General features: G+C 32.7%; 4 protein-coding genes and 1 pseudogene across 5 annotated transcripts in view; 1 reads left to right on the top strand and 4 right to left on the bottom strand.

Moving 5' to 3' along the window:
- Positions 1-2117, bottom strand: part of LOC149903930 (glycogen-binding subunit 76A-like) — a 44635-nt gene extending 42518 nt beyond the window's left edge. The window contains exon 1 of the mRNA XM_090107845.1: positions 1967-2117. Coding sequence (XP_089963971.1) covers positions 1967-1975 — 9 coding nt within the window. The 5' untranslated portion in view covers positions 1976-2117. The remainder of the gene's footprint in view (positions 1-1966) is intronic.
- Positions 2118-4716: 2599 nt separating this feature from the next.
- On the bottom strand, positions 4717-7416 carry SRPK (SR splicing factor protein kinase). Its single transcript, XM_090107780.1, has one exon. The coding sequence runs from the start codon at positions 7295-7297 to the stop codon at positions 5486-5488; it is 1812 nt and encodes a 603-aa protein (XP_089963906.1). The 5' UTR covers positions 7298-7416; the 3' UTR covers positions 4717-5485.
- Positions 7417-8970: 1554 nt separating this feature from the next.
- Positions 8971-10932, bottom strand: LOC149903928 (uncharacterized). Its single transcript, XM_090107733.1, has one exon. It carries the CDS (start codon positions 10930-10932, stop codon positions 8971-8973), a length of 1962 nt encoding a protein of 653 aa, XP_089963859.1.
- A 1068-nt stretch (positions 10933-12000) lies between these two features.
- dup (chromatin licensing and DNA replication factor double parked) lies at positions 12001-14933 on the top strand. The gene is made up of 3 exons (XM_090107668.1): positions 12001-12666; positions 12753-12882; positions 13320-14933. Exons 1-3 carry the CDS (start codon positions 12146-12148, stop codon positions 14490-14492), a joined length of 1824 nt encoding a protein of 607 aa, XP_089963794.1. The 5' UTR covers positions 12001-12145; the 3' UTR covers positions 14493-14933.
- A 47-nt stretch (positions 14934-14980) lies between these two features.
- On the bottom strand, positions 14981-21141 carry LOC149903926 (pyrimidodiazepine synthase-like; annotated as a pseudogene). Its single transcript, XR_016457296.1, has 5 exons — positions 20913-21141; positions 16661-16828; positions 16414-16575; positions 15461-15700; positions 14981-15169 (listed from the first exon to the last, which is right to left on the bottom strand). The product of XR_016457296.1 is annotated as a pyrimidodiazepine synthase-like (transcript).
- Between the last annotated feature and the right edge of the window lie 3058 nt (positions 21142-24199).

The following is a 24199-nucleotide window of genomic DNA, read 5'->3' as shown; positions in this document are numbered from 1 at the left end:
GCACTATTCCAAGTTTATCTCATGAGTCATAATAAGTAATTATTGTAGAGCAAAGATACCTTGTATGATAAACAGCCTCTTGAAAACAGTTCGAGCCAACGCGAGATCATTTGCATACCGCATAAACTTATCTTTGTATCAAATTACAGTAATTGATTCTGACAATATAGGCTTTAAATTAAGACTGTGTTGAATGAAAGCAGTTTTGCTTTTCTTGTGCATTGCTGCTCTACAATAGCTAATAACAAGATTTATAACATAAAAGTAAAGCTGGATGAATCAAATTACGAAATAAGTATTTGAAGCTAAACATAAATATTGATATAACTACCAGTTTTTTATGATTGTAACAAATTAGATGCAAAAGTTAATAAAATATCTTTTTATATAGGTAGTTTAATTTTTTAAATAATTTAAAGTTAAATAGGTATTTCAAAAGGATAGAAAATAGGCACTGTACTTGTTACTTACCTGTTAATTGATAGATATTATATCAATTAGATTAGTGTTTCTCGACAGTTCTTAGAAAAGCACAGATAATCACAATAAGTACAGATCTACACTGGCACGCAAGTCACGAAGAAGTTAAAATAATTACTGCATTAGTCACTTCTAGTTTATCTTAGAGATAATTTCTATTGAATTTTTATTTGACATGGTAAATAGGGACATTCATATTATATTGAGTATTTACCAATATAAATGGGTAAAAATTTGGAAACTTCATTGAATTATAGAAAATAGGTATTTATGTATTAGGGTAAAAAAGACCAATTAATTAGGAATTCAGATCTAAAAAAGGGAATGGCAAATACCAGATACAGCAGATGGTACCTATCTCCTTGTCCGTAAAAATTTCACCAGAGAAAGAGAAAATTTCACCATTTTCTGTGTGGAATGCATTATCTACTAAGTTAGTAAGGATGGATGTATGTATGTTTGTTCCTCTTTCACGAAAAAGCTACTGGACGAATATGGATGAAACTTTTCAGTAGGTAATCTAAATGTAGAATATACATATACTTATTTATAGCCTATAAAAATACTTAATATTGCCGGCTGTTTTCCTCCATGACCACGTGTCAAACCGCGCGGCACAGCTAGTGCCTCATAAGGAATAAACTTTAATGATCTAAGGGAATAACCTATAACATAACACCTCAACACTATATAAGGTAAGGAACCAATATATTAATATAAATTGAACTACTTATTTGTTTCGGAAATAATGACGTACAATAGGACATTGAAACGACCTTGACATAGATTTTTGAGTTGGGAAGCTAACTTACAAAATACATAATAGGTAGACCGTATGCCTTGATTGTTATACATAGTAGGTAAGTCGACATGTAGTTTATAAATATGTATACATAAATATGATATATTTATTATTTAGGTAACCCAAAAAGGACCCGATGTTTTTATTCTATTTTTATTAAAATAATTAAAATTAGCGCAGACATAAAAATATAAGAAAGTTTCTGTAGGTACAGGACTCAGGTGCTAAGTATACATATATACATTCGGCCAGGGACTATATCCTAACATCCTCAAAAAACATCATCTCACATTTCAAAATAATACACTTTATTTATATGTCTGATATGTGTAATTGTATTCTTACATCCCTATTCGTTAAAACTTTGTAAAACGCAATCATATTTCCATGAATGAATGAGTACTACATGCAAGCTCTAGAGGACGTTGACATAGGTCAAAGGTCAAGGTCAAAAGCGATAAGGTAAAAATAATGTAATTAAATTCAGACAAATTTCTCAAACTAAATATTATGTAACTTACGCAAGTTTTCAATTACATACCTATTATACTTTAACTGTTTAACCTTTTCCTTAGGTGTAATTTTTATAAATACATTTGTAAGAACTTGAGATTTTAGGAACTGATTTTCAAAATTATATAATTAAAATAGATTTGCATTGAAACCTCTACATCTATTACGCACCTTTTTCATTCGCCTGTATCAAACGCAAAAACAACAACGTGTCTTCTTTTTACATCACAACACTCTTTACTTTCGTATGTACGTAACGAAAGTGAAAGTGTAAGTTTTTATTTACATGCGCGGTGCAAAGCTTCGTGACAACTGACGGTAAGGACGTAGGAAGGTCGCCCGCGCTTCTGCGCATGCGTCATGTCTCTTGAATACTATCAGAGTAGGTGCCAACATCCACCACCAGCGCCGGTTTTAGCGAAACCGGCGCGGCCACATCTGGTTTTCGGCAAACCTTCTTAACTGCCGCCCTAAGCTTTCGCCCAACTGCGCCCTTGCCCCTTTACCTATAAACGCCTCATTAATTCAAGAGTGGGTATAAAGCAAAATTACCAATCTTCTATTAGATAATACTTGTAATATTCAAGACCAAATCTAAAAAAATACATATATATATCAAACTAGATTATATTTTAGAGGATTCTTTTTGATCAAAAAGATAAAATATTAAAATTGACTCGATAAAAAAAATCACGAAGTTATCTCTAATTTTCACACTTTTACGATCGCTACTTGATAATATGGTAATACCTAATGAACATTTACAAGGGCTTTGTCAAAGCATTTTGTGTAATTACTTTTAGTTTTGGTTTATCACGCAAAAACACTTTTGGCTTTCATTTTTTCTTGTGATAAAACGTTTGATTTTATCACGATAAAAGTGTGTATAAGTATATATACTTACACTGGGTCTTCATCTGGTTATTCTGGGTCTTCAGCTACCTTCACACCAAATTTAATTGTTATCGGTTCTAGTATTTACGTGAAAGAGTAACAATCTCCCTTCATCCATCCTCGCAAACTTTCGCATTAGGATTTTGTTCTAAGATTTTATAAATGTGAAATATGGTACAGCCAGCGCCATCTCTTTCAAAACAGTGAAATCACATGCAATACGAAATTCAAGTCAAAACGAGATAGGTACATAATAGGTTTTAAATTGATTGCCAAAAGAAAATGTTCATAAAATTTAAAAATTTAGGGTTGGCTATAGAATAAATAGGTGTGGAATATGCATTATTTATTTAATAGTAGGGGAGCCCAAGAGGGGATTTTGGGATTTACTCGAGCGCGTCAGATTACTATAAGGGACGGTACCTTAGCTATTCATTAGTACCTCTAGTCAATATGAGCAGTTATGGTTGGTGGGTGCGCTCAGGGGCCCCGCTGGAAAATTTGAATAATCCATAATTCCCTAAGGTTGAGCTCGAATCGTCAGATTAGCGAAATGGGGACTTCTTATATTGTAATTAACCCCCCCATATATTAATCTGACGCGCTCGAATAATATTACTTTAATTTTTTACCCTTTCTTCATAGCGATTAAATCGCCACTTAAATCGTCAGATTAACGTATACTTTTTTTCAGTGACGTCCTGGAGCATGCAAAATATCAATATCTAACGCGCTTGAGTATTTCCAAGCCAATTTTTTTCTTTTTTAAATTAAAAAAAATCTAAAAACCCTTCCCCACCGCTAAAAGTGAAAACATTATAGGACCTTTTTTTTTCGCTATGGTCTAATCTACCAATTCTAATAGGTTCCCGTGACGCTCGAGTAAATCCACATTTAGCATCCTGGGCTCCCCTACTATAAGTAATATCAGTAAGTTTTTAACTAACTTTTTATAAATTTTCCCGACTAGCATTATTTATTTATTTAATTCAATTTCATTAAAATCTGTCTGTCTGTCTGTTATGCTTTCCCGGTTAAACCTCTCAACCGATTTTGATGAAATTTGGCACAGACAATCTTTAGACCCCATTAGACCCTGAGAAAGAACAGTTTACCTTTTATGAAAACAGCACGCGGGCGAAGCCGCGGGCGGAAGCTAGTTTTACCCACATCTTTATAATTCATAAATTAGAAAAATAATAAATTACATTACCTACCTTCATTGTTAACTAATTTCTCGTATTTTAGTAATTTTTGAAAATATCAAACACCCAGAAATATAAAAATAGAAATATGTAATAGGTCAGAATCACATTGTATGAAGGTATATCAGATACCTACAGTCTACACTTTCTAAGTAATTATGTATTTTTAATATCTTTAAGTAGGTCCGGTGTAGATCCACCAGTGGCAGTGAGGAATTAGGATTCTGTTTTTAGTAAGTTACAACTAAAAAGATAACCCAGATAAGTAATTACTAAAATTCACATATACTAAAATATTATATTAATATTCAACTAGTTAAAATATAATTAATGTAAGCATACGCCAACGCCATACCTACTGTCAAACTATTCTCTAATCTGTGATACTGTCCTATTTGTTTCACCTACCTACAACCAAAGTTGGAGAAAAAATCCTAACCTACAACAATGAACAAATACTTACATTACAAAAATTATAGGGTAGGGTAGTAGTAGCCTAAATAATATCCTAGTTGGAATGAAAAACATAAAATAGAGCAGGATAAGTCATTTTAATAATTATCAAAGAATCTATTGCTGTTCATGGCACATCTAATATTAAATGTGCTCATGCCACCGTAACATAGCATCTCATTTAACACAATTGTTACCAACATACAATAATATGGCCACAGGCACTGCATAACAAGACAATATAACCTATTTCCTGCTCCACCCTTTTTGTAATACACAAAACTTAAATAGCATAAAACTTATTCAAAAAACAAACTGAAGTTACTGTGTAATAAGGTTAATGCGGAGATACAAAGTAAAAATCCATAGTAACAAGCTCGTTTTATAATTTTATTCATGTAAATTTGCAGATATAATTAATACAAATTATGGTCATGTAAATCGGGATCTATGTTAAATAATAATATAACTATATCAACTGGTTAAGGTCACTGTATCACGCTGCCTCTGTATTAACTCCAACCATTGTAAATTTAAGTGACTCATCAAATATAAAAAGGCAGTCTCGGAATTGTGGTATTACAAATACTGTCTTACTTTCTAAAGTTTACATTATGAGATTTTTGTGATAGTGATAAAAGACAAACTTAAACTATGTGAAATATCTACTACCTGAATGGCTACAGTATACATGCTCGACATCTTAAGGTTTCTCACATTAGGAGTGGCTTTAGTGCATTACTAAGTCAACTAATAAATTCCTAAAGGTTAATGTGATAAAACCTATATTGTCTATCATCATACATCACAATTTTTACTACAGCTATCTGTACAATTTTGGTAATTGGTGTTATCTGAATGCCAATAATGCTCATCTAATATGATGCACTACATTTGAGCAGCAGGTGTATTATATACATTGCTACTTTAATATACTATATTATCTCTTTATCAGCATCAATTATATTGTACATAATTTATGGAATCAAGGACAGCTAACAATACAAGTACAAATGAAACCATTCACAAACAAATCCATAAATAAACTTTTGATTAAAACATAAAACATTGAAATAGTAAGTTGACACTACTGATTTTATGAATGTTAACAATCATTCAAACATCAAAGAGAGCAGCTTCAATTATCCTCAGATTCAGTTTGTTCTTGTTTGGCCAGCTTCAGCCAGGGGTGCTGAAGGCACTCATATGCAGTGGCTCGCCGATTTGGATCAAAATCTAACATAGGTTTTAAGAAATCAGCAAATTCTTCTGCATCACTCTGACTCCATTCATATTTTTCAGTTAATACAGATACTAATCCCCACGGTTTCAGGCCAGTTATATTTCTCAATTCACCCTTTTTATTGAAGAATATTTTTGAATATTTGCCAGATGCAGCAATCCTCTTGGGAATGTCACCTAATAGCTCGATTATATGAGCTAGATGATCTTCATCTCGGCTATATCCTTCTCCAGAATGAGGTTCAAAAAGATAATCTCCTGTTGCTAATTCAAATGCCATACATGCAGTACTCCAAATGTCAGCTGATGTTCCATAGCCAGCACTGAGTAAAACCTCTAATGACCTATATTGCCGGGTCTGTATGTCTTCTGTGAAGTGGCGGTGAACCCAGCAAGCATTGCCTAAATCTGCAATCTTTACTTCAACATCGCAAATATCAAATGCAGGGTCAGGTCTTTTATCAAGAGATTTTTTATTTTGAGAATTAAAGGATGGTGGTGTGTCAGTCATTTCTCCTTCTGACATTGGAGTGCCTGCATCATCGCCGCAGCTGTACTGCTTAGTTCTCACTTGCACAGCATCTGCGTCAGTATCAAACGCTTCCTCATCAGCTCTTTGATTATCATTGCACCCATTTACTGTAGAATCATTTTCAGATCGAGTCTCTACAACACTCACCTCTTCTGGAGTTTGGGGTGATTCATCATTATCTTGGGACATGGGTGCCGACTCACTATTATTTGTAACCTTTTTCTGCTCTTCCATTTCTTCAATTTGTTCCATTTGCTTTTTAAGTAGCATAGATTGGCGTTTTGCCTTTTTCTTTAACTTCTTCTTTTTATTTCTACTCATTTTACCTGTTACAACTTGCTCTTGAAATTCCTTTGGTGCCGTACTAATCAGAGAATGAGGTAATCTGAGACCCAAGGAATGTAATTCTGTTGCTTCGGCCGCTAATTTGCGAATATAGGACTCGTCAACACATACTAACACATTTTCTGGCTTAATATCAGTGTGAATTATCTTACACTTTGTATGAAGATAATCCAAGCCTTCTAAAACTTGTCGTATTATAGTTTTAACATTTTCTCGAGGTATTCCTCTGTAGTTGGATTTTAATATCAACTTCAAAAGATGATGACCTAGAACCTCAAACACCATACATACATGGGTGCCATTTACACCTGTAATTTTAAAATCATTTAATAATTGAACAGTTTTATTCCTTTTTGGATCAGTAGGATCGCTGTCGCGGACAGCTTTAAGTATTTTAATTTCGTCTAGAGCTGTTTCTGTGAAATGCGGTGCTGACTTGACTACTTTCAGAGCGACGAATCGCTTATCGACAAGATCCCAACAGAGCCATACCGTTGAAAAATGACCCCATCCCAACTTCCTAGTGACGTGGTAGCGATTTAGGAATAAGTCTCCGATTTTGACAGGATGGTAACCACCCTTACAATAGTCGGCACTATCTTCTTGTTCCTCGTCATCACTAGCATATTGTTCGTCATCATCCTCTTCAATCGTTTCATTGGAAGAACTGTGTGTTGGTTCGAGGCGATTCTGATTTTGATTGCGCACCCCGTTCCCTTGTACACCAGCGCCGTGATCCTCCTCTCGATTTTTCTTCTTCCCCAATTTGTGACGTTTCTTTTTCGCCTGAATGGCGAGTACTCTCCTATTTACATCTGATTTAGAACTCATTTAGTAAATTACAACACTTTCAACCAGTTCGATCTAAGTAAATTTATCTTTTCATCTCAATCTTTTTGTTTGAGTATGGCGGCCGGTTGCAGACAGAACAAAATGCGTTCGAACATGAAAATCTCTAATGTTACCATTGCTAAATATCCAAAAATAGACAGATAACATTTATATTAATAAATAAATAAATAAATAAATAAATCATTTATTGCATAAAAACATGGTACATACAAAGATATTAAGATCAAAATTAAGGAACATTCATGTTTTTACTATAGTTACATAGCATACAATAATTATTATTAATTCACAAAATGAATGAGAATGATTACCTAGTTACAATAATAATACGAGTCAGGAGTATTGTCACTTAAAATTAGTTTTATACATAAGTTTTATACGTAAGTTTAAATTGATAGATTCATCATATTGATTTTAAAGTGAAACTTTTATTACATCGTCTCAAACTTTTTGGTCTGTGTAGCGCATGTCGCGTGTATCGCGGCTGCCGAGTAGGTATACCTACTCGGTAGCCGACCGACACGCGACATGCGCTACACAAAGCAGTGTTCGGAACCGTTCGAACAGTTTCACTTTTACCGTGGTTTCATAAAACCACACAACATTTTTTCTTGATTTTATTATTTTTTTATTTTATTGATTTGTTTATTCAAATAATTTGTTTAATGATGGTAAATAGTAAATACGAATCACTTGACTATAACGACTATAAATAATAATTGAAATAAATATTGATAATCATTGTTAATGTGGAACACAGATGTGGAAGGAATTGTATATTCAGACTTGAAATATTAAATTAAGAATTCATCAGTTTTTAGAACGGCTGTACACGGACGGCTTCTTAACTGCTTAGTTGAGACCGACTGCTTGAAGCCGCAATCGCGCGGTGAACTATAGACATTCATTCACTGCCGTACAGATGACTGCTCGTGCAGTCGCGACCGCTGGTCAACTGCGCGGTTGATAGCGAGTTAGCGACAGCTCGAGCCGTCAACGACCGACCGCTCGAGCAGTCCGTGTACGTCGCTCAGCCGTTAACTGCTCGAGCTGTCCGTGTACGGCCGCCTTTACTTTATTAACAAACCTTTATTACCTATATAGAACGTTCCGTGTAAGTAGGTATTTGACCCGGGATCAAATCGAAATAAAGAATGTGTAGCCCATGTGTAGCCTATGTGACTCAGAAAAAAAAGGTATCTTACTGCTGGTAAAAGAATTTTTCAAATCGGTCGAGGAATTATTGTGTGAACTGAATACAATACAATAATATTATTCTTAAAAAAAATTAAAAACATGCTTAACCTCATAATCTGAGCATTTGTTATTTGTATGTAACTACATACATAGTTTTAAAATGTTATTTATTTTGTAATAGTTCTTCAAGCAACACAATAATCTTTGAGATTTTTTGTAATCGCGTATAGCATTTTTTTTTATAGAAAAGAGGTAACTTATACAAACAAAAAACTTTTCACCTAAGTTATTATTTCTTTATTAATTAGATAACTAAAATGTAAAAATGCTTAGCACTGTAACCACGGAACTACATTGAAGAATGATTTACAATGTTATATTAATGGTAATGTTACTCCAACATATATATTTTAATCTAAGTACATATAGGTACACATTCATAATTATTTAACTAATTATTTTATCGTTTTTGGAGTTATAGATGGCTTTTGAGATTTATTATTTTCTTTTTCTTCTCGACTAGACATTCGTTTAACAGGGATTATAAGCAGACCACCTAGGGTAATAAATAGTCCTGCCACATAAAAGGCAGCAGAAAAGCCAAATATTTTTTTTAACATGCCTGCCACAGGTGCACTAAATAAACTTCCGCAGCCTTGGAACAATAATAAAATTCCCGTGGCATTTGTCAAATTATCTAAGCCAAAAATAGATACAATTATTAAGCTTCTTAATGATGCCGTACAAGATGCAAAAAATCCAAATAAAAAACAGTACAGATATTGAAAATATAAATTAAATGATAAGTTTGAAAGCATTGTAGCAATACCTGCTGTTGCAAGCGAAAAAGAAAATATTTTTAAAGGTTCTACCTTAATAGCTAAAGCGCCTAATATTAATCTTCCAGCAGCGTTTGAGAATCCAATAACACTTACAAATAAAGTACAATGTTCAGCGGGCATACCAGCACTTTCATTTCTTATTCTTAAAAAATTGTAAGGGACTAAATATCCGATGTACACAAAAAATCCAGATAAACAAAGTAATAAAAATGAATTTCTTTTTAATAATTTAGGATCCATCATAGTAGCTAAAACTCGTCGAGCAGCTGTTGTAAAAACACCTCTGCGTTCCCGTAAATCTACAGCTGTTGCTGCCCGTGATACAGCTAATTGATATTCAAGTCCAGTCTTTTCAGTCGTTGTATCCATTACACTTTTTTGGTAGGCTGGTAATTTTTCCAATTTTCCATCATAAAATACATCATCTCGATACATGGGTCTTGACTCTGGAATGTGCTCTTCCCACTGGCATAAACGTCCCCAACAACTCGTCTTTTTCGGTTTCTCTACATTAACATTTAGTTCAATAGTTTTCTTTGCCTTATCTTGAACACTAGTCTTCGACATTATTGATTGCACTTGTTTTAACTGCCTAGGACTAATGCCACCTTGCGGTGCATTCGCAGTTAATGTAATTTTAGATACGGTCGCCGTGGACGGTCCAGGCTGTGTAGATGGTGTTGCTGTTGCATCTTCAACTACTGCTGCAGCTGTAGGAAAATTAGAATTGGAAGCCGCGCCAAATAAGCGTTCTGTAGTAGTTGGCATAATACCTTCAGTTTTAGTGCGAGATGATGAAGCTTTTAAAGCAGCTGCTGATAAATTTGGTAAATAAGTTACAGTACGAGTTGGATCTTCTGTAGTTTTTACAACAGTGAAAGACAGTAAGGGCTGGTATGCCATGCCTAAGAAAAAAATTATCCCGAAGAGCCCGGAATGAAATAAAGTTGCGGCACGCCATCCAGCAAGTTTTGATAAATATGCATTTAAAGGTGATAATAACATAATACCAAGACTTGAACCAGTAGTAGTAATTGCCAACGCTATGGACCTTAATTTTTCAAAATAAAATCCCACAACGAGTCCAGATGCCATATTAATTAGACAATAACCAAAACCCGCAAAAAATCCGTAAAAAACACAAAGAGACGTAAAATTTGTGGAAAAATATGATGTCAGTAAAGAAAATGAACTAATTATCGAACCTGACATTGCACATGCTCTGAACCCAAACCTATTTATTAGAGCAGAAGCTAAAGGACCGCACATAAAGTAAATAGAAAGGGCAATGGAATTCACTATGGGTAAAGTTGAGATAGGCATATTCAAATCTACAGACATATCATTAAGTAAACTACCGAAGGTAAATGCTACTCCGTCTAGTATAAATATAGATAAAAAAGCAGCAGCAACAACAACCCAGCCATATCCTCCTTCTTGGGGAACTGATATTTGTGCAGCAATTTCAGTTTCTTCTCCACCTTCGAGGTTATCTGGCCTACTGACAACTCTACTTGGTGTAAATATTGTACTTTTTTTGTTTTCATTTTTCACCAAAATAGGTTTAGGTGGCATTACTTTGTATCAATTAAACTCGCAGTTCCCTTATTTTCTACTAAACTTTTGTCATTTTAAGGAGTATTTCTAACATGCATTTAACATGCCCTTTTCATAATAGCAAGTTATCAGTCGTTGGTTTTGATAATGATTATAATAAGTAACCAGACTTAGGTTGAATTGGTAAATGGAAATATACTTAGCACAACTTCATCTAAAGTAAAATTCTATTACAGTACTTCAAGGCTGTAAAAATGGTGTCATCTGGTGTCATGAATTGTTCTCCAAAGATAAGCACAGAACATAAATACTCAGGGGAGAAGATAAGAGGAATAAGATGTTTTCAAAAAATTTCAAACGTGTCAAAAAAGTACTTATGAAATGTAGCTTCTCTTTACAAAAATACTTTTACTCATGGTTCACACGCACTATGCGGGTAGCCGCATTGCAGCTAGCCATCCGGCTGACCATGTGGTTGCAAAATGCTTGCTCTCATCTCGTGTTTGCAAATAACGATGCACCCAGTACTTCTTTCTTTGTTTTTTCTTCTTTAGGTAACGTGTGTAAATGTAGTAAATTGTTGCAACTTCTTCCACTCCATCTTTGAAATGGATCGACATGACCGCAAATCGCAACGGTTCTTCAACCGCATCCTGCGGTCAGCCGCGCGGCTAGCCGTAATGCGGCTACCCGCATAGTGCGTATGAACCCGAATACTTATGTCAATTTAATAATTCTATCGGCATCTCAATATCAATACCAGTGATCAATACCATGGATCAATACGCACTTTTTCTAATTTGACTATATTCAAACTCAAACTCGAAACACAAACTCAAAATTTGTTTATTCAATAATTATACTTATGTTTGATTTTTTACCAGTTTTTATCAGATTCCAGATTCAGACGGCTATAGTTTAGGAAAATCGAAATACGCCGACTGCCGAATGGTAACACTGTCCATAAATAATAAACACGTCAAAGACCGTTTACAACGTTCTATTCAATAATAATTGTCTGTGGTTACCTGTGGTTAACCGTCAAACTTCAAAGCGACATGATATTCATGAATAAAATTAAAAATCTATGACAGAATTTCATTTTGGAGGGAAAAAGAACAACGCGTCGCATCATTAGGTCCCGTATAATTTACAATTATTTATTTTTTAAAGTGAATTATACAGGCACACACAATTTATGTGAAGTATCAGTGATTAATAATTTAAAAACATGTCTCAAACTACGCTGACTACATTTTTTAATAGCAGAAAAAGACCTGCCACTGATGATATCATTAGCTCCAAAAGTAAAATACCTAATCTAGAACGAACACCAGAAGCTACTAAAGTTGAAACAAAGTCCAGTACAAGAAGTAGTGAGACAATCACTAAAACAAATAAATCATCTTTAAATAAAACTATTAAATCTGAATTACCAAAGACACAGCATGTGGAGCCGATTGCAAAAGAATCTGCTTCAGGGGAGAAGAAAAATGTGGGAGCATTTGCAAAGAAGTCGAATGCGTCGAATATTGTGAAGAATACCAACTCTGGTAAAAGTGTTTCACTCAATGTAGCTAGAAAAGAGCTAAGTTTAGGTGACATCAGGAAGAAGTTAGCAAGTAGTTCCCGATTAGCAGAATTGAGAGCATCAGCTGAACGAATAAGCAAGGGAATTCAAGAACTCAAAGAAAAATCTGATAAGAAAAATCTAATAGAATTTAGGTCAATTGATGTGGACGTTCCTCAGAGGTAATAAACATTTTATTCCTATTTCGTACCTATTTCAAAGATAAGTGATGTCATGGTAATTAAAACATTCTTGATTCTTGTTTCAGTCCTAGTAAAAAAGCTCAAATTCAAAATGAACTCTTATCACCCAAGAAAACAGTTGAAGCTCACACTTCTCAAAGACCAATGATGTCTCCTAGGAAGGTATTTGTGAGCCCTGTCAAGAGCCCAAGTAAGGTAAGTCTACAAACAAATTATCTGGAAGATATTTGAAACATTGATACTCTTCAATTTTTTTTACATTTGAATAGCCTGCAAATAGCCTTTGCAAACTTCATTATAGTAGTACCTATATTGCAAATAAAAAAAGAAGATAAAAACATCATCATTTTCATATTTTATATTCAATTTAAGACAATGTAGGTCAAGATAGTAACTTTTTAAAAATCTCTTAAAATCCTCTTTGCACTCAATAACAAATCATTCTAGGCTAAATAAATGCTGACCTACTATTTTCCTTGTGTGACATTGTTCTGACCTAAAATTGAGTATGCATATGCATTTTATTACTCTTTGACAAAATAAAGTAAACAATTAAAGTACATTTGTGTAGTATTTTTTTATATTTTGCAATGGACCTATATTTAGATATTGATTTGTTTATAATTCAACAGGTGCCAGCATACATAAGACATGCATCGCTAGCCTCTGCATCATCAACTTTACTACCGTTACCACACCACTACAGATTCCTCGCTGAGTTGTTCCGTGGCATGGAAACTGTTGTTGCATTATTATACAACAGAAATGAAAAGATTACATTTGCCAAACTAAAACCATCAGTGCAAGAAATGCTCAAAAGAACCTTTTCAGAGAAACACTTAGCTCAAATCAAGCATTTAGTGCCAGATTTTTACAATTTTGAAGTGCAGAAAAATAAAAATTTCAGTTCCTCCTCTAACAGAGATACATATGAGCTGATTATATCTCCCAACTTCCCCAATGATATTAAAATAATGAATCCAAGTGTTTTATTGGAAAGAAGGAGATACTTCTATGACACGCTACTACAAGTAGTTAAGAAACACCATGCTCAATATTTGTTGACTCTTGACCCTCCACTTGAGATTTCAGACAACAAGTTGGTGCGCTGGCATCCTGAATTTGAGCTGGAAAAAGTTCCTGAAATTGAAAGTTCAAAGTTGCCAGAAATGCCCAACGCAGAAAGGATGACTTCTGCTCAAGATGTACTTGCAAAAGCCAGAGAACTTTTCAAATGCAACACTAAAATGGAACGGGCTTTGGAAAAACTAGCAACGGCCAAGGCGCGTGGTTTGACTGAACAAGAAAAAGCAGTAACAGGACTAAATGATGAACCCACAACATCAAGTGCCGGGACCCAAACAAACAAACCATCAACTAGCAATGTGACTATTTTGAACCCAGCTCTTCGGAACTTGCCAGCATCATTGCTTGAGAAAGTTAAAGCAAAACAAGCAGCAAAAGCATTAGAAGCTATGACGAGGTCTTCAGAGAATGAACAAAAATATGCTATTTATAGCCGCCTGCCAGATCTTGCCAGAACTCTCAGAAACATATTTGTTACAGAGAGAAAGAATGTTCTTGCATTGAACATAATACTTTCTAAATTGGATAGCAGTTTTAAGTCTAATGTCTCCTCGAGTGATTTGCAAAGAGATATAAAAATATTGACAGAGGAAGTGCCAGATTGGATTAAATTGCATGAAATAAGAAATGCAACTTATTTAAAATTAGATAAAACTACTGATCTTAAAACGATTATTTCCAAATTAGATGAAATGGCTGCCAAATACAAGACAGACTAATTAATGTTAAATGAAGACTGAATTTTAAGTTAAGCCGTTGTTATTGTAGATTTTAAAGTACAAATTGTATTCAAAACTATTTCATTGAAGATTTTTTTTTCTACTTTTGATTGCAAAATTGTGGTGTGCTAGTTGTAAGGAACTTTCGATTTGACAATATGAAATCATTGATTTTCGTAGAAAAAATTTTGACATCAAATAAATTAGTACAGTAGCAATTAACATTGACATGTTATTTATAATATGTATTAAGACATCATGCATTGTTGACATTCTACTATAGTTTTATTTTATTTAAGTATTAATTTAATTTGTATTTCTATTGTGCCTTCGATATTTCTCGTGTTTTTAAATTATATAGTTTCGCCAGTCCTGGCTACTATGATTTCGCTACTCACTTTAATATACTTAAGCATTTTAAATTAAATCTTTTTAATCGCATGCAAGTGATTTTATTTTCAATGGTTTACAGAAATAAAACACAATAATTACTTTAATGGTTTTTATTTAATATTTTTTTATTAAAAATATTTAAGTACAAAAAACGAATTTTAATTTAAAAGGTTGAAATTAATCTCTCCTTTTCTGTAACCTTCAAGATATTGTCTAAGAATATCATTTGGAACTGTGTATGCTTTCACAACTGGGTCTTTTTCCATATCTTTCACGTAACGCACCTGTAAAGAAAAAAAAGTTGGCTTATAAATATTTTTAAAATTAATTTAACTTGGTTGTAAATAAATACGAATTCAAAAATTATAATTGTAAGTACTTAAAATAATTATATGTTACACTAGCTTTCCGCCAGGGGGTTCGCCTGCGTAGTCAAAGAAAAACCCGCATAGTTTTTGTGGGATTTCCGGTAAAGCGGTACATGCTTTTCTATTGATCGTAATCAAATTTTAATTTATTTTTTTGACTATAAAATATGCTATTTTAATTATTACGAGTATGTAGTTGTAACTTACTAGAGTAGGGAATTTCTTTTCATCAAGGATTAGTATCTTATCAAATTCGGCTGCAACAGGCATTCTTTCAAACCACGGCCAGATCATGTAATCAGCAAAGCCCGGTTCGCTTCCATGAAGAAAAGTTGAACCACGTTTCTTAAGTTCGTTTTCAATAAAAGTTAAAGCATTAAAGAACCCGTTAATAGTGTCCTCTGTGACTGGAATACCTTTAACGACCTTGAAAAACATCGAATGTATCTGAAAAATATAATAATATTCATTAGGTACCTATATGTAAATAGTATATAATATTTTGTAGAAAACTAAACCGCCGTCAACCACCAGCTTTCGTTCATCGTTCACTCAGTCGAAAGTTCTGAAGTACCAATTTAAAATAAGGTACAGGGGAATTGAGAACCTCCACCTTTTTTGACGTCGGTCGATTAAATGTTAAATGCAAGTTCTAGAATCTAGACCGTTCAAAAATAAATCAATATTTTATCTTATCTGCACATTATACACAGTGCTAAACACTGGGTGAATCGTGTCCCATTGAGCTTTATTAGTAACTAGGTACATACATTACTATAGCAATCAAGCTTCACTTACTTCACCAACAGTATAGTATTATATTTTTTTGTAATGTATACGTAATCGGTCTACTACTTCCTCAGATCAGCGCGTTCAAACATACCCAACTAAATTAATAAATATTTTTATTTTATATACCTAGTTACATGAATGTGCTTTGATCAAAATGTTCTAGGAACTATAAATAAATAATTACCCTAATAATTTCATTTTAATATATGCTGATTAATTATAAAAATATTTAAGAACTATGCCATTCCATGTATTCGGATATAAGTACCTAAGTGTTACATGGTCAACAAAAATGCAAGTGCATTATAAATTCTGCTGTGACGGATAATTTATTGGGTGACGTATGTTTTGGACTAAATTGTACTTACATAGCCAGACATTTCGACGATGGTTTTATCAACCGCCTTTCTATATGGGTCCTGTGGCAATAATTTCCTTTGCGGATACCTACGCTTCGTCTACGTATTCGCTGACGATTAGACTTTCTATTACAGATACATTTTCCGATATTTCTAGCGCTGGCACTTTACCTATAATTCAAAGTTTTACATTAGCCTTTAAAGGAACAAAGATTTTTGGTGATAAAATATGAAAATACCTAAACACCACCGTTACCTAAAGAACTTTTAGATGGCAACCATTCTGGCTTGTTCAATAGGTCTATGTTCACTATTTCATATTCAACATTTTTAGCATTTAATGCCAAAACTGATCGCTGTGCAAAAGGACAGTATCGCATGTTATACAATTTCGGCTTTCCATTCCATTTCGGTAGGGGATCCCCTGAAAGAAAAAAAGAGATAATTAATTAATAAATACCGTTAAATTAAATATATATTTTTTTTAAGATTGTACCTACTTATTCTACGCATTGTTTTTATATTGTACCTAACTATAAAAAATAATAAATAGATACCAATATTTTTTTAAAAGATACCCAGAAATGCACGCAATATATAGCTACATATTTTGAGTGCTATCTGAGTGAATAACAAAACAAAATCACAACAATTTAAAATGTTTTTTGGCCCGCCAAAAGCAAAATAAAAGACTTTACTGTAATAAATTATAGGTACTACTCTACAACCTACATTTATTATTTAAATTATGTACCTACATAATTGCAATACTTAATTGCATATAGTGTTATTTTTATGTGCGGGTGTCTACATAGAGTTCAAGGCTAAAAGGCTTATTAGACCACCCAATTTTTAGGGACCCTAACCCTAACTAAGAGTGGTGTAATAAGACTTAGGGAGTTAGTGTCACGATTTAGGGCGATCGGGTCTGCCCGATCTGCCTAGCTCCCTAAGCGCCCTGCAGATTGGGTGATGTAATAACGTTTAGGGCGGTTAGGGAGCTCAGTTGCCGCGCGACTAGTGCGTGGAGTGGCTGCTTTTGTATGTAAGGTGTCACCAAACTTCCCTACTACATGTTTATATAACTTAAAAGGGAAGTTCCAAATGTTTGTGATCACACCGCCATGTTAACAAATAAATAAATTGTTTATTTAATTGTTTTAAAACTCAACAAGTGTTCAAATTGTTCTGCACCTACTCTAATTAATTCATTAAAACTCCCGGTTCAAGCACGCTTAGTATTTGCATATTTGAAAGCTTTTCACGTAACCGCAAATACTCTTTCACCCAGATCTTTCTCTTCTTTTTTTAATATTTGTTATTGCGTCAACGGTTGCTACTGCTACAGCAACTTTTTGAAGTTTCGATACTGACGGCGGCATAATGTAAAATGCAACAATACGTTTATCTCTCTAGACATTCGCGTATAAACTGAGTTAGGGCCCAATTCGCAGAGAAGTGTAATAAGCGCCACACTAACTAGGGAACACGCCCACCCTAGATGCAGGGCCCTTCATATCGGGTAGTGTAATAAGCCTTTAAGCCGATGGAAGACAGAAACCTAATTACATAGAATGTAAGTATATTATTATTAATTATGAACATAAAATCCACTCGTTTATTTTTATTATAGTTATTGTGATTCGTAAGTCTTATTTTTATAAAAGGCGACTGGACTGATAGTAGTGCCAGACATCCGTTTTGCGGCTTATCAGAGTGATGATACTTGATAGACGTAATAACAATTTTGTTATTTTCTTGATACCTAATTAAATATTTAGTAATATGTGGTGATAGCGATCGCTATCACTCCAAAAAGCAGCAAGACGGATGTCTGGCACGACTAAATAGTAAATACATAGTAAACTAAGTACATATATTATATATGTATTATAGTAAATACCCATGATATTATACCTACTTAAGTAAGTAATAATAATTGTTACAGTTACCTATGTACCTAGTTAAAAAAACTAAAAACACGTTCGATAGTATCAACTAAACTATTTTTTTTTGTTATCCAGGATAATGATTTAAAAGAATTATTATTTATTGAATATGAGACAGATTACAGAATCGAGTCGAGGAGTGAGCTACATACAGGTAAAGCTAATACTGTATTAATTTTACACATTTTTAACACTAGTCGTGTATTAGTAATACACGACTAGTGTTAAAAATGTATACCTACAGTGCTATTGTGATCGAATAAAAAGCTGACGCAGTTAACCAGCTGATGTCAATTGGGGCTTATTAGCCTCATTTTAACATGCCGTTTTAGGTACTTGTAAAATCATTATCTAACAAATAAAAAAAATACGGGTTGCACTCCGGGAGTGCCGGCAGAAGTGAAAACTTGATTATTAACGTTCAGCATGTTTGATATTTTGGAATGGTATCCGTCTTACGCATGGAATATAAGGGCTAAAAAAAAACATCCGTCTTACGCTTTTTCGATCAGGTCACGTGTCCTGACGCGAGTTTAAGATTTTATACCCAACGCCGCTAAAGAAGTTTTTACTTCAACTATCTGAGTAAGTAAATACTTTAAGTAGATAACTGCAGAGGAGGAACATAACAAACTCATAATTGATTATACAATATACTATAATTATAATACGTAATATTGCACATTTCTAAGCCTAAATGTAAGTAGCCAATCAATAAACGTAAATAGCCACTGTATTACAAAGTAAGTTTGAAATTTATAATTTCCCGCCAAAAGCAAAAAGACTACATACCTACTATCAATGCCTAGTTACTATATTTATTTTGGTAAGCTTAGAATAAAATATACCTACTTACTTACTATAAAATATATTACCTATATATTTTAGTTAAGTTGACTAATTGATTATGATAGGTTTAATTAACCTAAAATGGTGTTTATGTATACATATAACCTAACTGCAATATTATCTTTATGTGTATTAGGTACGAATAAATTCAATTTTAAGTTAAATAAAGATTACTAACTAATAAATAGGTACCGAATTAATTAATTATAAACATAAAATTTACTCGTGTGCGTATTTAAATAGATGATGTCTTATTTTTCTAAAAGATTACTGCGTAATAGAAACATGAAAATGTACAACACATTACATACCTACACATCTTAGGTATACATCAGCTGTTTTATTAAATTTACTAACAAACAAAGTTGAAAGTACCTACAGCAAGCCCCGACACCATTCTATTTAGGTACCGGTAAAACCTGCTAGCTTTGCCAACGGTTGCAGACTTTGCCATAGCCAACTTCTGAGGGAAAAAGTGTAGTCACATCTTAATATCAGTTTTTTGTCATGTATGCATGCCTTTATAGTAATATTTATGAGTTAAATGGCAAAACCGAATGAGATGTGGCAGCCCAGCTTGTTTTTGAGATGTAATTTTCGGCGGTTACTTTTTTCGAATTTTGGCGGTATGAAACTTAGTGCTCCGGAACTTTTACAAAAACAAACGGGAAAAGCATTGCCTACGTAAGTATTTTTTTGATATTATGTTAACATAATGTTCTTTAGCTAAATAAAAGCTGATTTACTGTGCTACAAGCTACCTTTACTTCGCAATTGGTATTGGTAAATTCAACAACCCCAATCACAACGTCTGTGATGGTGACTTTGCCATGTTTTGTTGGAGGTTAGGGCTGCCACAAAATTTCTGATGAATATTTTATCAAGTTTAAAATAACAACAATTTTTATATTCAATCAAGATCATATAAATAAGAATTTGTCATTGTTTAAATCTTTTAGGAATGTCGTGTAATGTGTGATATTAAAAAAAAAGTTAGTTAGTTTAATGAATACTATTTTTTTTTGTTTTATTATGTAAAACAATTCAAAGTTAAGAAACTAACTAGAAGTAATTGATTATGTGTTTTTTTACTTTTACTAAATTGTTCCTACTACGAAAACATTTTTATTTGACAACCCTAACCCTAACTTCTTCTTATATAGGAAATATTTTGGAAAGGTTGGTGAATTTGCCACCTTCTTAGAGAGTTAAATTACCAGTGCTAAATAATATAAAGTTTTTACTTTATTTTACGGGATATAGGAAGAGTGCAAATATATTACTTTTTAACCTCATAAACTCCAAAAATTTCATTTTTTCTTTCATATGGCAAATTTACCAGAAGTGACAGCTAACTTTGCCATAATTGTTTTTATGCTTAAAATATTATAATTTACTAAAATGAAATAGATATTTAGTAATAATGTAAATTTTCATGAAATTTACTACGTCTAGGTGCAGGTTACTCATTACGTTTTCATACAATTATATTTTTTTAAAGCGAATCAAACTTTTGAACACATGAAAAAGTGGCAAAGTAAGCAGGTTTCACGGTACCTACTTTGTCTGTTATGAACTCATGAAATTTTATTAACTACAACCTAACAACATATAAGTTTGCATAAGGTATAAATAAATAAATAAATAATAAATACCTATAAGAATAAAAAATTATATCTATAGAATAAAAAATTACAATTACTCACTCACCTTTTTTCAAATGTTTACTATTAAAATTAATAGTTTTGCTTGAAGACATGGCTCTGATCGAGATGATATTTTCAACAAGATTGAAGATCGTAAGTGGATAGACTTGTTTAAATAACATTCCGTCCGACCCAAGCGAGTTTATCAGTTTACTGCATATCGGGTGTACCTATAGATAAATTCATCTATGCAGACGCGCCCCACTATTTTTCCTAATTGCTAGGTAGCTATGAGTTAACACTAAAAATAGACTAATCAGGAAAAATACTCCCCCCACTCCGCACTTATACTCGACAAAAAAGTGGCGGGGCGCGTGGACGGTACTATCAATGCCGTGATAAGAAATTACTCGTACAAATTTTTCATATCATGCTTGTAATCATTCTTTTATATAGATTACAGATCCATTTATATCATGGTCATTTTAATTTAATGTATCAGAATGAGGTTGATACATCTATAAATGGAAAATTTATAATATGCAAATGAAGAACGATAAATGAATAGAGTTGCACAACATCACTATATTGTATCTAAATAGTCCACTGAAGCCTAAGTTCCAAAGGGATGAAATAAAAATACACATAGCATTGTTAAAACTTTTAATTCAATATACACAACCTAATTTTTGTATAATTATTTATAATTTAATTTGCAACAGACTACAACATAATATCACTAAAATTGACAACAACATTAACAAAATTAAAGATATACATAGATGAAAAAATGAGATTCATAAAACGTAGTGCAATTTTTAGAAGGTAACAGTGCTTTGGAAGTACTTATTTAGGAATTTTTCGAGAACTCACATACTTACAACACAATGCAAGTGAATTAAACTAACATTTATAAATAATTGTATAAAAATACAGAAAACAGCATCAATAAGTACGTAAAATGAAAATCATAGCAATTATGTATAAACTTGGATTATTCTGCACTTTATACTGCGATTACTGGCGATAAAAATGTATTTACTTAACTAACATTATTTTTTCCTAATCAAATAAATTTATTACATATTATAGGAATAATCTGAAATATCTCTAATGCGACTTTGCGGATGGATATTTCTTATTATAATAGGCAATAAGTACAAAAATAATTCATTATTTTTAGTGATTTTTTGTGGCTTCCTTTAGACTCGTTTAACTCGATTAGCGATATAAACCTGCGTAGGTACATATTTTAAAATAAAACTTATTGCAAGTTCAAACTTCAAGCATATCAAAGAAATAATTAATTTATTTTTATTTTGGTTATCATTATTATTGGACCTCATTTATATTGCACATAAACGTAAAATTGAAATAAATAAGTAAGGGTGATTATACAAAAATGGGGTAACTTTTGAGGATATTTTGTTTACTATATTTTTTATATCAGATTGTTACAAATTAGGGTGTATATGATAGCTAATCTAATGAATATATTGTTCCAAATCGGGCCAGCCACTTTTTTAAGTAGTTTGTGAGATATTTAAAATTTTCTGGAATTGGCCTCCAGGGGACTGACGAGGCTAACATGGTACTGATAAAAAACACAATTTTGTAATATTTTTAAAGAAATTGAATGAAAATTACTACAAATCTCGCAGTTTTAATAATAGCACATGTCTTTTAAGTATTAAAATCACTTAGTTACGGTTAAAAATGATAATTAATAATATGTGATACTGGAAAAAAACAATGTCTCAAGTTTCAAAACAGCCTTCTGACATTTAACGCTACGTGAATATTCTTACTCTCTTACTTAACTTTTACTACTTTGACTTAGTTTTACTTGATATTTCAAGTAATTCACAAACAATAGAAACAAAAAAACGGCCAAGTGCGAGTTGGAGTCTTAACAAACCTATTTTTTATTATGTTTGTAACTAAAAATTTACACTTTTAGCAATTTTTCCTTTATCTGTGGTATAAGACGTTGCTATTTACCAAGTAGAAGTAAACTATATAGCAGTTTATAGTAGACTGTATACACGGCAAGCATACTGTGTGTTTTTTTATTCCCTTGCGAATATTGAATTTTGCGGAAATTTGCAGTATTAACGGATGTAGGTATCTTTTGATTGCGTTGCGTTATAAGTTTGATTTTTTTACAGCCCCAAGGGTTCTTAATCTAGAGAATACAATATAAATTTCAGATTGATACCTCCACGCGTTCCAAAAAAAACGTCTTAACAGACAAACGGACAACAAAGTGATCCTATAAGGATTCTGTTTTTCCCTTTTGAGGTTCGGGGCCCTAAAAATCTACCAATATTTATGTTAAAAGTACTAATTATAGTAAAATTAAAAACCAAAGGCTCGAATGAAAGTCTCATCTGAGTTTTCATAAGAGCCCCTTGACATTTTTATAATGTTATTAAGTATATTAATTAACTTTTATGTTATTTTGAGGTAATTTTACTTCACAGTATTATACGTATACGTATTTATCTGATAAATATGAAAAGCTATGCCCTGAAAGCATCAAAATCAATAATTAAAATAAAATAAGATCTTTTTAATAAAATTATTAGTAGTTTGTTTCAATAGCTCTTTTCTTTGCTACTCTTTCTTAAATGTGTCTTCCCTAGTCAAATTCAGTTTCTTTTAGCGTGGCGCATGATGTTTTAAACTGAAATATAAAATAGAAATGCTTATACCAATAGCAATCAAGATAAAAGTTCTCAAAAACGACAGAATCATCAGTACTATGGGGTCGCGTCAGTCCTCTGGCACGATATCTGACAAAGGACTGATGCCAGCGGATTGATGAAAAGGGACTTAATATGAGGTTATAGCCACAAATTATGTTTTTTTGCCTAATTTCTAATATCAACAAACTATATTTTTACAAATCATAGTTAACCATTTATAAATGAAAATAAAAATCGGATTAACAATAAAATAACGACTCACCATAGGACTGAAATGTTGACTGGCGCAGCAAGATTTTAGAGGACAAACACAACCCTAGCGCTGGTACAGTTATGACGGCTGTCAAAATATGCGGTGCACAAGTAACTTCATTACCAACATTAATACTTAGACAGGGATTTGACCTCGACTTGGTGATATTTAACGAGAATTTCAAATTTAAAAAACACACAACGGACTGACTAGTGAAAACGATGACAAAGTTTAATTTTATTTTTTAAATAAAATGGAAAACATTGCGTTATGAAAGTTGTAGTATATAATACTATGTACATCAAAGATAATAGTGAATTAGTAAGTTTTCTTAAATCGATGATAATGTTTAAACGATAGTCACTTGATTGTTGGTTTTCGGAGTTGTGA

The sequence above is a fragment of the Colias eurytheme genome, chromosome 12, assembly GCF_061535395.1.
Source record: "Colias eurytheme isolate Ceu_HAF_F1 chromosome 12, ilColEury1 Martin Lab GWU primary, whole genome shotgun sequence".
Lineage (NCBI taxonomy): Eukaryota > Metazoa > Arthropoda > Insecta > Lepidoptera > Pieridae > Colias > Colias eurytheme.
The sequence above is the reverse complement of the archived record's forward strand: the minus strand, read 5'-3'. Positions and strand labels throughout refer to the sequence as shown.

Excerpts from the sequence above, each read along its gene's own strand:
- LOC149903928 (XM_090107733.1), bottom strand. The coding sequence starts at position 10,932 with ATGCCACCTAAACCTATTTTGGTGAAAAATGAAAACAAAAAAAGTACA.
- SRPK (XM_090107780.1), bottom strand. The coding sequence starts at position 7,297 with ATGAGTTCTAAATCAGATGTAAATAGGAGAGTACTCGCCATTCAGGCG.
- dup (XM_090107668.1), top strand. The coding sequence starts at position 12,146 with ATGTCTCAAACTACGCTGACTACATTTTTTAATAGCAGAAAAAGACCT. Across the intron at positions 12,667-12,752 it reads GATGTGGACGTTCCTCAGAG|TCCTAGTAAAAAAGCTCAAA; the intron begins GTAATAAACATT and ends TTCTTGTTTCAG. Across the intron at positions 12,883-13,319 it reads CTGTCAAGAGCCCAAGTAAG|GTGCCAGCATACATAAGACA; the intron begins GTAAGTCTACAA and ends ATAATTCAACAG.